At 36.0% G+C, this 14964-nt stretch overlaps 2 protein-coding genes across 2 annotated transcripts; both read right to left on the bottom strand.

Moving 5' to 3' along the window:
• Positions 1 to 115: 115 nt before the first annotated feature.
• LOC111395387 lies at positions 116 to 771 on the bottom strand. The gene has a single exon (XM_023021360.1). The coding sequence runs from the start codon at positions 758 to 760 to the stop codon at positions 122 to 124; it is 639 nt and encodes a 212-aa protein (XP_022877128.1). The 5' UTR covers positions 761 to 771; the 3' UTR covers positions 116 to 121.
• A 217-nt stretch (positions 772 to 988) lies between these two features.
• Positions 989 to 1900, bottom strand: LOC111396410 (malonyl-coenzyme:anthocyanin 5-O-glucoside-6'''-O-malonyltransferase-like). Its single transcript, XM_023022846.1, has one exon. The coding sequence runs from the start codon at positions 1898 to 1900 to the stop codon at positions 989 to 991; it is 912 nt and encodes a 303-aa protein (XP_022878614.1).
• Positions 1901 to 14964: the final 13064 nt, after the last annotated feature.

Genomic DNA, 14964 nt, shown 5'->3' with positions numbered 1-14964 from the left:
TAAAGCTTCCACCCTTGCTTTGATTGTGGTTGTTTGAAGTGCTCTCACAACTTGAGACTTGATTCTGCTTAGAGTTCTTCTTACAATTTCCCCAGGCATCTTGGTGCTTGACTGGCAAAGCTCACTCAATAATACCATCTCGTCTCATAAGTCTTCGTTGCTCTTGAGCTTGCAAGGCATTTAATAGCTCTGCCAAGGTGATCTGGGACAGATCTTTTGTGTTCTCCAAGGTGGTTATTGAAGCTTCATATCTTTCAGGCACAATTATAAGAATTTTTTCGACAATTCTTGAATCTGTAAATTCTGTGCCAAGTAACCTGACCTTGTTGACAATGCCAAGCAATTTATCTGAGTACTCTTTGATTGTCTCAGACTCTTTCATTTTTTGTAGCTCGAATTCCCTTATTAAATTCAGTACTTGCATGCCTCTTATCCTTTCATCTCCTGCATACTCTTCCTTCAAATAATCCCAAACTTCTTTTGCTGATTTGAGAGACATAATCCTTGTGAAAATGGTTGTTGAAACAGCAGCATACAAGGTTGCTTTCGCCTTTGACTTCCTGGTTCTTCTTTCCTTGTGAATTTTGATCTGGGCCATGGTCGGATTGTTCGGCAGCGGAGGAACTTCATAATCCTCTTCCACAGCTTCCCATAGATCTAAAGCTTCCAGGTAAGTCTCCATTCTCACTGCCCAAAGCTGGTAGTTTTCTCCATCGAAGATAGGAGGAGCAATATGAGAAAAACTGGCTTCACCTTCCATTATTTCACATAGGTCCCTTGAGAAATAAGCTCTGATACCAGATGTTGGTTTTTTAGAGATGAAAGAAGAAAAGAAGAAAATGAATACTGCAGGTTACGAGCACTAAGCAGTAGCTAAAGGGAATTAATTTTATTCAATTGCATGCCTTACATTTATAGCTGGAGGGAAACTGAAAAAACTAGAAAATAGGCTAACTAAAAGCAATAATGTTGGAAGTTGTAACTGATCCTATAGACTAGGTCCAACTTTTGACTGGAAGAAAGATAATAAAATCTGAAACAATAATTTAAAAACTAAAGTTGACGTGCAGTCCCTGAAGCATTTTTCAACAGTAACCACAAAAGATGAAGGATGAACTAAACCTGGGTTTCGGGCAAAAAGTGAATCCTTGAGTTTCTGTATATCAGCTTGGTGAAGAATATACGTGTTCCGAACCTTATTGGTAAGTGAATGCAGAGATGAAAATCGGATAGGAATATTATTCAATTGATTCCACCATAAATTTCCTATTCCATTGGGATCTTGAATGACAGATCTATGAAAGAGTGGCAAGGAATTGGTTTCAATCAACTGTGAATCTCCACCAAGTTTGCTGATTGAAGCCCATGCCTTTATGAAGCCTACAATTGAACTTGCATCCCCGACAGTATGAAGGTTGGTAAAACCAATACACAGGCCATGATTTGGAAACAAAGTTACTTGTAGACAGAAGACTCGAATAATTTTGTACTCGGCTTCCTCTTTGGGTGGTGGCAATTGAGGGACAGAAGGATAGAACTGATATGTATCTCGTGCGTAATTTGCAGTAAGATTATTGAAATTCTCATTCGACTCAACTATAATTAGAGGAACTGAGTCCTCAACCATGTAGCGCAACACAGGCTTTTCATTGTTTAATGGACACAATATGTTGCCTGCTAGTGGAATATAATGTTCGAGGGTGAGGGAGAGTGATTCTTTGAGATTTGGAACGATGGTTTCAAAGAAATAGGCCTTGGAACAAGGGAATTCATAGAACAAAAGACACTGAATTGGATGGAAATACAACCATGGTAGGTCGAAGAATGTCAAAGGTAGTGTCAGTTCATTCACATCGCCAGGTGAAGGTTGGATTTCACAGTGCTCAATTTGGGTTGCCATAGAAATGAAACCAAAATTGAAGTGCTATAGGAGAGATTAGATTGGTATCTGCTGTTTGCTTTGGACCTAATTCTGGTTCAAACAATAGGAAAAGTCCTATATGGTACAAGGAGTATGCTGCAAGAACATAATGGGCTACATAAGGGTGTCCATAATGAACACCCTTATGTAGCCCATTACGTTCAACAAGAATTATCCATGGTACAAGGCTCTGACAAGTCATCAAGTAAGAATCTAATGTTGGAAAGAAGCCAAGGCTGAGCATGTTCAAACTTGGCTCCCGTGATTATGAGGTGTACGGGGTTCCTAGAATGAAATGTAGAAATATATGAAATGTGAATAATAATTTTGCCATCACAAAACGATATCTTTTCTTGTTGCAATGCTACAAGGGTAGGTGCACCCCTTTCTTGAATTAGGAGATGGTCTTAGATCTGGAGCGAAACTAGAAAACTACACGCATGAAGCGTACGGAGTGTATAGATTGCTTAGGATGACCACCCCTTCGTTGGCTTATATACCCTTATCTCAACGGGTGTCATGTATCTCAATTGGGAGAACCAGACCACAAAAGCTAGCCGCTGTAGTCCGAGAGCCCAAGCCTATATAAACCGCACAAAGGAGCTTTTCACTTCCAATGTGGGTTTAGGTATCTCACTTACCCCAGTGGACCATGACAAACAACCACGCTTCCGACTCTGCGTCCACGTCGAGCAGGTGCCCATACACTCTAAGTGGAGCCGAGACCGAAAGACATGATGCCTGCTCTGATACCAATGTCATGTATCTCAATTGGGAGAACCAGACCACAAAAGCTAGCCGTTGTAGTCGGAGAGCCCAAGCCTATATAAACCGCACTAAGGAGCTTTTCACTTCCAATGTGGGTTTAGGTATCTCACTTACCCCACTGGACCATGACAAACCACCACGCTTCCGACTCGGCGTCCACGTCGAGCAGGTGCCCATGCACCCTAAGTGGAGCCGAGACCGAAAGACATGATGCTTGCTTTGATACCAATGTCATGTATCTCAATTGGGAGAACCAGACCACAAAAGCTAGTCGTTGTAGTTGGAGAGTCCAAGCCTATATAAACTGCACAAAGGAGCTTTTCACTTCCGATGTGGGTTTAGGTATCTCACTTACGCCACTGGACCATGACACTAGAAAATGCTTTACAAGAAATGAGTATAGTTTTAACCTGTATTCTTCTTGGGGAAAACTTGAATGCAGGGAAAGCGAAGAGTGAACAGGTTGAGTTGAAATAATATCAAAGCATATTTTTTACAGTCTATTTGATGCATTTAATTTGAGTTAAAGTCAAATCATAAGTTTTTTTTTTTAAAATAAAGTTCCTTATAAATATAAATGGCATACTGTTGTCACTGCTCTAGTAATCTAGCAATAAAATAAACGAAGAGTGAGTGAACTTGTTTATTACTTTTTTTTTTTTTTACAAGTAATGTTTCCAGCTTTGATCCAATAAAAAATTACTTATTTTAAAGCTTACTTGAGCTTAGCATAACATGCTGAAATCACTACAAGAAAATTTTTAATCTGGCCACTTCATGAAAGAACAAAGCTAAATAGTTTAACACCTCTTTTGTTTTATTGTCTACATTTACACTGTTTGTCATTGAACTTAGGACTTTTTTATAGTTTTATGCAAGAAGATGGTTGGTTGACTTGCATCCAAGTTATTAGATTAGCACTCTAATATCTCCTTATCTTTTAACGAATTTTGCAAAGATAATTTCAGGAAGCTTTGCTGTTAAAAAGAATCAATGGTCAATATGGCTGATGAGAGAGATCTAATTGAAATATTGGAAGAGAATAATCCTATTGACATCATCAAATACATCAGTTATGTTCATTCACCACAATGCAGTGCCATAGCAACTTTTTCCGGCACAACTCGTGACACCGTTGAAGGCAAAACAGTCTTAGAGCTAAGATATGAAGCATACGTTCCAATGGCAGTACGCTGCATCAAATCCATTTGTACTTCTGCAAGATCATCGTGGAATCTCAATTCAATTGCTGTTGCTCATCGCTTAGGCCTAGTTCCCGTAAAGACTTTCAGGCATCATTTTAAATTTCTTGTGAACTTCAACCAACCAGTCTACAAGGATCTCTCTCATTTTAGAATTGATTTCTGGCTGCGAATCCATGTAATCACGAACTCGAGCATCATCCTGATAACAAGAGAACCACATACAAACTAAGTCTTTCTGAAATAAACATGAGAAAACGAAGATAAACAGAGAACGAGAAAGAAAATTAGCACACCTCTGCAAGCTTGTAGAACTTGTAGCTATCCTCAACATACTCCACTACTGCCAATTCATTGTCCACATCTGCTGCATCAATGTTAACTATTGGATTCTTTGGATTCTTGGTAATTCCACAAGCAGCCTGGAAAAATGGAGCAGTTAACAGCAGGACAAAATGGTGCAATGGGGCTTCAACAAAACAACAAACTAACCATTTTCCTTAAAAATCGTACTACAACATTTATGTGGTACAATTCTGAATTTTGTGTTCTTGTTTTCAGCTTTTTCCTCCTACAATGTTTGATGAGCTATTTGAGAATATCTGTGAGTATATTGATCGACTTTTCGACATAGTAAGACTGCAGAAACTTTTATATTGAGCCATTGGTGAGTAATGATCATTCTCTTTTTTGATCTTCTTTTAAAATCCGTTGCATATTTTCCACAGATACAAAGGAAAATAGCTATTCTTTGCTGATTTTAGTAATATGAAATCGACTAAAATCAACAAAGAATAGCTGTTTTGGTGCACATTATTCGGTAATATGAAATCGAAGCAGAAAATAAGCTCAAGGCAGTTTTGCAAAAATATTCAAATCCTGATAGGGCTGCTGTTGCTCTTTTTCCACCAGCAAGAAATTTAATTCCAGCTTGAGCGGGCCCATGAATCTTGGCGATCATTTGTTTTCAGATCAATTTACTGTCATGATCTCTCTCTGAGGTCACTATGTTTTATCAGTTAGTAGGAATTGTTCATGATTTGGTGTGTCATCTTTCTTTTCATCTCTTTGCTGTCTCTTTCCAATTCAAGTGCAGTGCTACAATTTCTAAGCAGGGAGTTAATTTTAGTGGCTTCTTTCATGCGAAACAAGCAACAACAATTCCGATCATGATAATTTCTGGTTCAATTTGTAACCTTCAAAATTCTTTGACGTTAAACGATTTGCAAAAGTAAACAAATACCAAATAACACCCGCAGTGAAATTACGCAATCAGTCAATGCCAAAGACAGACAAACTGAGAGCTTTCTTTCATGCTCGCATGAGTCGACAAGCATTATCGATAATTTCCGATTAAATTATATTAACCTTCAAATTCTTTGAGGCTAAACGAATTACAGAAGTAAGGAAGACAACAAGTACCCACACACACAGTGTAACTGAGAGAAATCTTGCAGGTTGAGAAGTGGGTGTTTTAGATAAATCTTCAGCAACCTCTATCAGGGTGTGTTGGATATTTTGTCGACGCTACATCAACACTACAAGAATCTCCACCACTTTCCTTCACCTTCACTGATGTGATCCGGATTGCGTCTCGAATTATGAAATATTTGACGAGTGTTGGCGAGAGAACGAGACCAAACTTTGAGCTAAGTTGGGGTTGATTTGGAATTAATAAAGTAGTGGGCTGCCAAGTTGAATTTAATACATATATATACACCCACAGAAAGCCGGAAAATTGGAAGAGAATTGGAGACCAATTTGGTAGTCAAACATTGTGGCTGAATTTAATAATTATTGACAGACACAGCAAAACGACACAGCAGTTTTGGAGAACATTTGGTGGCTGAATTGGGGATATATATATATATATTGACTGAAATTTGAACCAGATGGGCGGTCAAATTGGCCAGATTCACGTGCAACTGAAATTGAGGATGCTGGAATTAAAACTTTCAGTCAACGAAGTCGACTCTTGTTACTACATGGTATATTTACAATTTTACACGCATAAGGCAGAATGGAGCAGAATTGTCCAGAATGTCGACTAGTTACCAAAGTTGGAAGAATTCTATTTCTTGGGATATTTGGCAGTTTCTTTGTTTGGAATACTAGTGAGGGATCGTGCGTTCACTGTTATAACTTAAGAATTTAATTTTGTAAAATTTGTTATTTTTTTGGGTAAAAAAATCGATGAAAAAAGAGTATCATATTAGTTTTAAAAAAATTACAATAAATGCAATATCTGGAGAATTAAATTGTTTTTATTTAATTACATTATATTAATAAAATGAAAACATTTAAAGTACAAATGTAGTTTAAAAACTCGAAAAAGGAAAATAAACACTAATTTTTTATTTTTTTTTCACAATTGCATAGGCATAGTTAACAATTTTAATGAATCAAAGAAAGTAACATATTAACAAACTTTTTTAAATTACACATTTATATATAATGTTTTTATACTTTAATAATATAGAGATTTATAATTGCAAATGAGCATTTGCTCCAATATGTAAGAACTACCAAATATATATCAACCAAATTTACAATGAGAAGACTCTGAAAAAAATAAAAATAAAAATAAAAATAAATTTATTTGCCATACCAAAACTTAGTTTAAGATGTTCAGTTGATATTATCAAATTGGTACTTCAATTGATATTATCAATTGGTACAATTAAAAATTCCAGACTCTCGATTAATTTTAGAGAGAATATTTTGAGCTAACCTAATAAAACCTAATATCGACCATTTTAACACACTTAAATGCTTAGTTCTCAACTATAAGTATTAAAGATCATTAAAATCAACCAACCATATCAAACCCATAAACTTAAATTGATGGAAGAAAAGTGTACTCCAATAATATTTATAGACTTATCGTTATGTTTACAAATAAATAATTTTTCATCATAAAGTAGTTAGAGGATTTTCATGAAAATTGAAGAATAAAGTGTACAGACGATGAAAGTTATTCCTCTTTAATCATCAGAGAACATCTATGAAAATAAAGAAGATACTATATTCAAGATTTGATAATAAATCATTCTATAGTTTGAAAACATCAGAGTATATGCATTTTATCTGGTGCACAACAATAATGAACTGAAATGCGTAAAATCCAAAAAAATAAAAATAAATAATAAATAAATAAACAATAGTTAAAAAGAGAAATAAAGCCTTTGAGAACCCTTAGGGAAATCTTTCGACCTAGACTCACATAGATCCAAAAGGGATGCAACACATATTTGGCTAGGTATGAATGATCCACTCCACTATACTTTTACCCATGCGGCACTGCAACTCCATGTGCCCCTGTATATACCATTACATCTACTTTGCATGTAGTTTCTTCTTTGCACCTTTGCTTAGTATAAATTTAATTCTTCAAAATTCACTTCAAATCACCAAGAAAAGATTATGCTGATCAGTAAAAATAAAATATATTGAATTGGTAAAAAAAATCACAAGTAAACGCGAAAGTTGTAAAGGGAACTCTTGCAATGTGTCTCTAAAAGAGACAGAGAGATGGGAAGAGGATCAATAAAAAATAAAGAAAGAATGATGAAATAACATAAGCCAATGGCATCTTAAAAATGCCATATTATTGAAAACTCTTTACTTTTACTATAGAATAAATTAGAGAAGAATACCTTTGATGAGTTGGATGCCATCCTAAATACCAAACCATTCATAACAGAGATAATGTATATACACCCACCAGTCTCATTCATAACCTGAGAACAGAAGCCAAGTATCCTGGATGCTTGCCATATAACTTCAACATATTTATCTGCCCCCGTTCGCTCTAAAGTGATAATCACCATTTTGTTGACTCACACATTATTACTCCCATTTAGCGTAGCTTCTTCCCGAGAATGAAATATATCTATTAATGAATCAACATTCCGCTGGCTCTCAACTTGAGAGGGATCAATCTTAAAAACCTTGGCTAACTTTAGAGTTTTCATAGCAGATTTTGGTTAAAAGTGCAGCAATGAAAAATATAAAGAACAAGCTATAATGAAGATTGAGAATGATAAAGTAGATAATAATGAGATAGAAAGCAAATCAACGTAATAGGATAGCAGAGTTTTTGTATTATACAAAAGGTTATTAAATACATTTTTGACATCCGTAGTTTTACCTTTGAATACTCAGGATCAGATATTTTTAGCCTTTGGAGCACAACTTTCATCTAATAGTATGTTTTCTGGTTTGAAGTCCCTATGACATGTCTGATTCATCAAGAAACATAAGAATGACCAATTGGGTCGTTACCAATCAAAACAGCAACAAAATAATAATTAATGATTAATGATTTTGGATTAAAACCTTAGAATAGCAAAGATTTCATACTATAAGAGTGAAAACATTGAGGCCTTCACATATTTTGAATTTTTGTGATTATCCATTTCCCATTAGTTTTGTTGGATTGAATTGGGTTGCATCAAAAATACATAATAATACACATTGAGTTACCAAAAACCGATTTATAATAAGTGACTCTCAAACCTACGAATAGTAGTATTATAGCACTCAACTTTCAACCTTTCTAACATATAGGTTCTCAGCAAGATATTAAAAGACTACATGACCAAATATTTGAAGGGTAAAACGTCACACCCTTTTTTATCTCTCTCGAATAAAGACGACGTCTGTCAAATTATCAATATATGTCTTTATCCATTACACTTTTATTTTATTTTATTTATTTTTTGAATTCGACTCTGAAGCATTTAGCTAAAAATTTTCCTCTTATTTTTAGCCCATCCGTGGAGTCCAACCTATGCAGTTGTAGATTACCAATCGAAATGAAGTCTTTGTGGACAAATTTGACGTAGACATTTACAAATTTTCAATGTGAATAGAATTCTCTGTTTAAATAGAGGAAGACTAATATGATCAGAAGTTCTTGTCTTTTTATAAGGAAAATAGAGTGTTACCTATTTTATTTAGAACAACTAACCAATATGCAAGAAATCGAATCAAATAATTCCCATATTGTTGTGGTCCATCCGCAAGTTGGAGGCGGAGAAGAAAAACCTTTATGCAAAAAGGAGACAATTTGAGAGTTTACATGTGGGTGAGGACATTGAAATGAGAAAGGAGTTATACTCGTGTCGTATTCTAGCTATTTTCATATTCGATATTGTTTTCTAAGTATTTCATATATGATATTGTTAATAAAAGTATATATCTTTTAGATCCTTTGTACATTATATTGTTAATGAATGTCTAGACTACAACCTCCACTACATTTACCTCAAAATTAAAAATATTGTAAACCACAATAGTCTTTACTTATAAAAGTTAGAAATCTCTAAAATAAAAAAAAAAATAAAAAAAATGTATCATCGCTAGCTTCGTGCACTTAATCAAGGCTGAATTTTACGACTTCATTATTTAGTTTAGTATTATAAAATACTTATTTAATTATTTAATCCAATGCCTCAAATGATCTGGAAGATGCCTAGTTTTGTTGCTTCGTCCTCCAGTGCAAACCCAATTCCCATTCTTGTCGATGGATATGAATCCCGATACATTCATTACCAAAATCACTAGTGCCTCTCTGCAGACGGTATAACCAAACAACACAACACCTCATTACTGATTTTCTATCCAATCCTCTTAAAATAAACAAACAAGTTTATTGTATTTTACAGTGCAATTCTATATTAATCAGTACACACAATGCAATTATATAAAAATCTAGATGCTAAGACCTTTGAGCAGGACTGAGTAAAACGAAATGAAAAAAGAGAAAAAAAACTAAATACCCCTTAGTAACAAGAACGATATCAATATTTTGTCGTGAACCCGAATCAGCGTCAGGAATTTGAAGCCCAACGTAGGCCTTACTCTTGTAATAAAGCTATTCCAATCGACTAAAAAATAAAAAATTAGAACAGATAGTAGGATTATTTTTGTTCAAAACAATAAAAGAAAAAATTATACCTATTTGCGATGGCGAAGAGAGCATTGGAATGCGAGGTATCGAGATCAAGGAGGTCATCATCTTCATACAAGTAGCGCTTCAATAATCGGTACAGAACCATATTTTTATAGAGGCCTTCAAACTAAAAACTCCAAATGAAAAGGCAAACCTTCAAAAACCCACTTCGTAATAAGCTTCGAATTGCCAAAATTATAAAATTGTCAATATTAGGGCTCAAAAATGTTCAAAGATCAAACCTTTACTCTTCTACCTTATTGTGTTGGGGGCAGCTTCCACAATAGCCCAACCATTATACTCATCGGGGTATTTTGTTATAAAGAAACCCAGTTCAATTCAGCACCTGAATTTTTCTTAGCAATTGAAGCTGGTAATGAAAAAAGTGCTAAGGTGCCTCGGCCCAATGAAAAAATGGGTTTGTAGAAAAACTGAATAAAATTGTGGTGAAACAAAAAGGGGCATTTGAGGGCGACGAAAGTGAAGAAATCAGAGAAGAAAGTAGATAAAGGTAAACGAAGAGGAACCCAGCTAAATTCTTGTGTATAGACAGAAACCATAGCTACAAACCTTAAATAAAGCCGAACAAAATAAAAAAAGAAATACATGGCAAAGCAAACCAGCGTACTGTTGCTGAACGGACTGGACATGATGATGTTGAAAACCCATTAAAAGCTACGGGGGATACACAAAATGTTGAGCAACAAAGTAAAGCCAACAATACACAACACATTGGGCAGAATGAGGGACTATTCATTGAGGTTATTAGCAAGAAAAAGAGTTTATACAAGGGACATCAAACTGGGCGTATTCCTCCAATTTCGATGCTTGACAACGTAAACAATAAGTTCTCTAAGGCAGGGGCAGGTTGTTCTTCTAAGTCACATGGAACAACATCTAGGGCATCTAGCAATGAAAAGTCGAAAGGGGAGCTTGAGGAGCAAAGAAAGGTAATTGTCGCAAAGGAGAGAAAGAAGGGAATTTCCCTTGCTTCATTATCATGAAGATTGGCTTTTGGAACATAAGGGGATTGAACCGTCCCCTCAAACAAAATGGGGTTCAACACTTGATGAGAACGCATAATATTGACGTAATGGGAATTTTGGAGATAAAATTTGACCCTACAAAGCTTCAAAGGGTGTTGAGGAATAAGTTTATGGGACACTTGCAAGTGAATAACTTCATCATGCATCGCGCCGGTAGGATTTTGATCTTATAGGATCCTTTAAAGGCGGACATGACGGTGTTGGAGGTAGCGGCTCAAGCCATACATTGCATTATTAAACGCAAGGTAACTTCCATATCTTTTCAAGTTAGTTTTGTATATGGTTTCCATACTATTGTTGCTCGTAGGCCTCTTTGGAATAATATTATGGAGCTTGGAACAAATTGCTCATTACCATGGTTGATTATGGGGGATTTCAACAACGTGCTTAAGTTTGATGAAAAGTGTAATGGAGCGAATGTTACACCATATGAAATTAGAGAATTCGAGGATTGTTGTCTTAATGTTGGACTTACGAATATGAGGTCTATTGGTTGTTTCTACACGTGGAACAACAATAAGACTTGGAGCAAAATTGATAGAGCCATGATTAATGACGTGTGGGTGCAATCAGGAATTCATGGCATTGCTGAATTTTTGCCTTCGGGATGTCTCTCAGACCACTCTCCATGTGTTGTATCACTTTTGCAACAAGATGATAGCAAAGGAAAACCTTTTAGGTTTTTCAACATGTGGGCGGATCATGATGATTTTCTAGACATTGTTTAAGATTGTTGGAACATGAAGATAGTGGGAACGAAGCAATTTACTTTTTGCAAAAAGTTACAAAATCTTAAAGGGGTACTAAGGAGTTTCAATGATAAGCACCTCTCACATATCTCCTCTCGGGCCGAAACCGCATCTAGAATTTTGAAAGAAGTGCAAGTGGAATTGCATGGTAACCCTACAAACACTCATCTTCAATATGAAGTGGCTAGATTAAGGAAAGAGGCCGCGATTTTTGGTGAAGCGGAGAGAAGTTTTTACTATCAAAAAGCTAAGTGCTGCTGAGTAGTCGTTAGTATTTTCATCATAACTTTCTCTCCTGATGTCCGATTGAGGTGATTCAAGTTTTGTTGAACAGATAACTCAAAGGGATACAATTATTTTAGAAACAGCCTTGTCCAAATTCCAACTGTTTCTATGTGTAAAATGTGTTCCAAGTGAAGACTGAAAATCCGAAACATAATTTGTGCGGCTCTTTGATATCTTTTAGACTTCCAATTGCATTCCGATGATCTTATGTGATCTTCTTGGATATCTTGGACTCCTTTAACGACTCAAACACTAATTTACCTCATCTATACAAAATTGCACCTCAAGACCTTGACTTTTACAAAAAATTTCACCTCAAGTCCTTGACTTTTACAAGAATGTTCAATTGAGTCCCTGACTTTTACAAACATACGATTAAACCCATTTTGTTCACAGAATTGCCAATAACACATTTAGACCTAACAAACTCCCCCTTTGGCATTCTGTGACAAAACCATACAACTGAAGTCAGGACTATAAAATGAAGTCAGGACTAGACAACATAATCTACTCTACCTAGTAAATTCACACCGCGTCTTGCATTCCTCTTATACCTGTTTCCTGAAATCAAAAACACTTATACCCAGTGTAAAAGCACGTGATACAGGAAATTTAAAATTTAAGCATAAACACATATACATTCTAGTTTGAGACGTGATATTGATGCGAATCAAAACACCAACCAAACATCAACATCACTAAACATCAAAACTCAAATAGATAAATGTGAAACGAAATGCAATGTAATGCTCCCCCTTACTGCAAACTCTCATAAATGTGATGCAGTAGATAATGTATCTATGTCTCTCCCCAACGACCCCTTGACATAGGCAATATGCAACATATCGAATCAAACAATGAAACACAGTGCACACTGGCTAAATTTTGCTCTAACAATTTTCTCCCCCTCAGATATACATCTCCCCCTCAGTTATACGTTCTCTCATTCTCTCTCCCCCTTTTGTCACAAATGCTGAAGGGAATATATCCAAAGTCAAATAGAGCAATAACATATAAAACTCAAAAATGCAGTTGATAGCATGCATAAGTAATATCAATAAGTCATAAGTCTTCCCACATACTTAGTTAGACCAGAGTGGAGTAAAAAGTTTAAGTGACTCATGTGTGTAAAGTGTCACTAATCCAATGTAAGCAGGTCTCCAAACCTTAATTTTGTGAGAAGGGACATGCTAATCACTGCCAATAAGTATATTCTCCTACTAATGAAAGTCAAACCATGTAGCGTGAAGAAGTAGGACCTATACTTATTCTTTTTCTTACCTCCCCCTTACTATGAGCATTTATCTTTTTCAATCTTTCCATATCTTTTTAGCTCAAAACATTTTCATATTTTTCAAACTTTTTCTCAGCTCATTTATTTTTCATCTTAAGTGCAGGTTCCTTTCCATTAGGCGACTAAAATGACCCCTGTAGCGAGCTTTAGGCCGGTTAACCCAAGTCAGTTGACCATAGGCACCAGGTTTTAAGAAACCCCGCAGACTTAATTGCCCGAGTCAAATAGGCCCCGAAAAAGAACATTAAGATAATGAGCATAAATTAAAGGGGAAAGATTTTTGGGTTAAGGTCTAAAAAATATGGTCAATTCATGTTCAAAGTCACCCCATCAACATGTGGCAGCCATCCCAAATCTCACACACGCGGTAGAGTCCTACTTAACAAATTCATAGTGTGTGCAGTGCGGATGGTACATGAAGACACTTATACTAATTAAACCAAACAGACCTAACCAAGCAATGGAAACTACTCTACAGCTTATCAACTTAAGCTTAAGCATGATCACAACCACAAATTTCAGATATGCGTTAAGCTGTAGAGATTTCCAAAACAACTATTTTTGTGTTTTTCAATTTTTTAATGTTTTTGTGTTTTTCATTTTTCGAAAAGTGAAAGCACACACAAAAAGAAAATAGAAACAAGCACACAAATCAAAACACAAAATATGCATGTACCAAAGCAATCTAATATAAATGCACGTGCACAAAACAAAACAAAAAAAGCAAATACAAATGATGCACGCAATCAAATATGACAAAAAAAAATGCATCAAGAACACTACCTAATCACGTAGGTATATAAGCATCATGATCTACGTTCAGATTATGCAGATCACTCTTCTTCACCCAAACCTGCTTAGTGGGAGAACGGTTCCCAAACAGGTGTGTCACCAACTTGGTCAAATGATTCACTTGTTCAGTAAGGAATCCAATCTGACCAATAGACACCTGACTTTTATTTCCAGTTATGCGTATCTTCCTATTATTATTCAGGTATTGATGACATCTAGGGCGGATGTGTCCTAACTTACCACAATGAAAACAAGTAGGGACAAACCTCGGACTTGTATTATGAGACTGCTGACGTCTATTCCTCGATCGACGTGTCCTATGCTGTCTGGTAGACCTTTGTCCTAAAAATCCCTCAACATTAGGTATGGAGTTGGACGCATATTTGGGCTGGTCAGAAGCAGGGACAAATGTGGTCTTAGATGTACTAACAGTATCAATTCTCTTACCCTTGTATCCTAGACCTCCCTTATTTCCAGCCGGCTTACCTATTCCTAGCATATTATCTAGCTTTGATGAACTACTAGAAAAGGCAAGAAGTTGAGACTTTGATTGTTCTAAATCGCTCATAAGGTTCACTACCTGAATTTGCAAAGTCTCATTCATGGCATTCAACTCACTGGTTTTCCTAGAGGACCTCTCAAGCTCACTAGTGAGGTTCTTAACCTGAGACTCTAAGGTTTCATTCTTAGACTTAAGCTCACTCAGGACTGTGGAAGACTCACTCACATACGACTCTAGCTTAGCTTTTTCAGACTGCAGATTATGAATGGTAGCATTTAAGGTTTTATTCTTACTAAGAATCTTAAGGCTCTCCCGGTACATCTTATCATAGGCCTCTTGAATATCCTTATCACTCACTGACTCATCTTCAGAATCCTCACCACTATCTATGTCATCATCTCTCTCACCCTCTTGATCGGATCCATTCTTAGCACTAGTCATGAAGGCAA

The sequence above is a fragment of the Olea europaea genome, chromosome 6, assembly GCF_002742605.1.
Source record: "Olea europaea var. sylvestris chromosome 6, O_europaea_v1, whole genome shotgun sequence".
Lineage (NCBI taxonomy): Eukaryota > Viridiplantae > Streptophyta > Magnoliopsida > Lamiales > Oleaceae > Olea > Olea europaea.
This window is presented reverse-complemented; position numbering and strand designations above follow the sequence as displayed.

Bases quoted from the DNA above. Each gene is read 5' to 3' on its own strand.
- LOC111396410 (XM_023022846.1), bottom strand. From the start codon at position 1,900: ATGGCAACCCAAATTGAGCACTGTGAAATCCAACCTTCACCTGGCGAT.
- LOC111395387 (XM_023021360.1), bottom strand. From the start codon at position 760: ATGGAAGGTGAAGCCAGTTTTTCTCATATTGCTCCTCCTATCTTCGAT.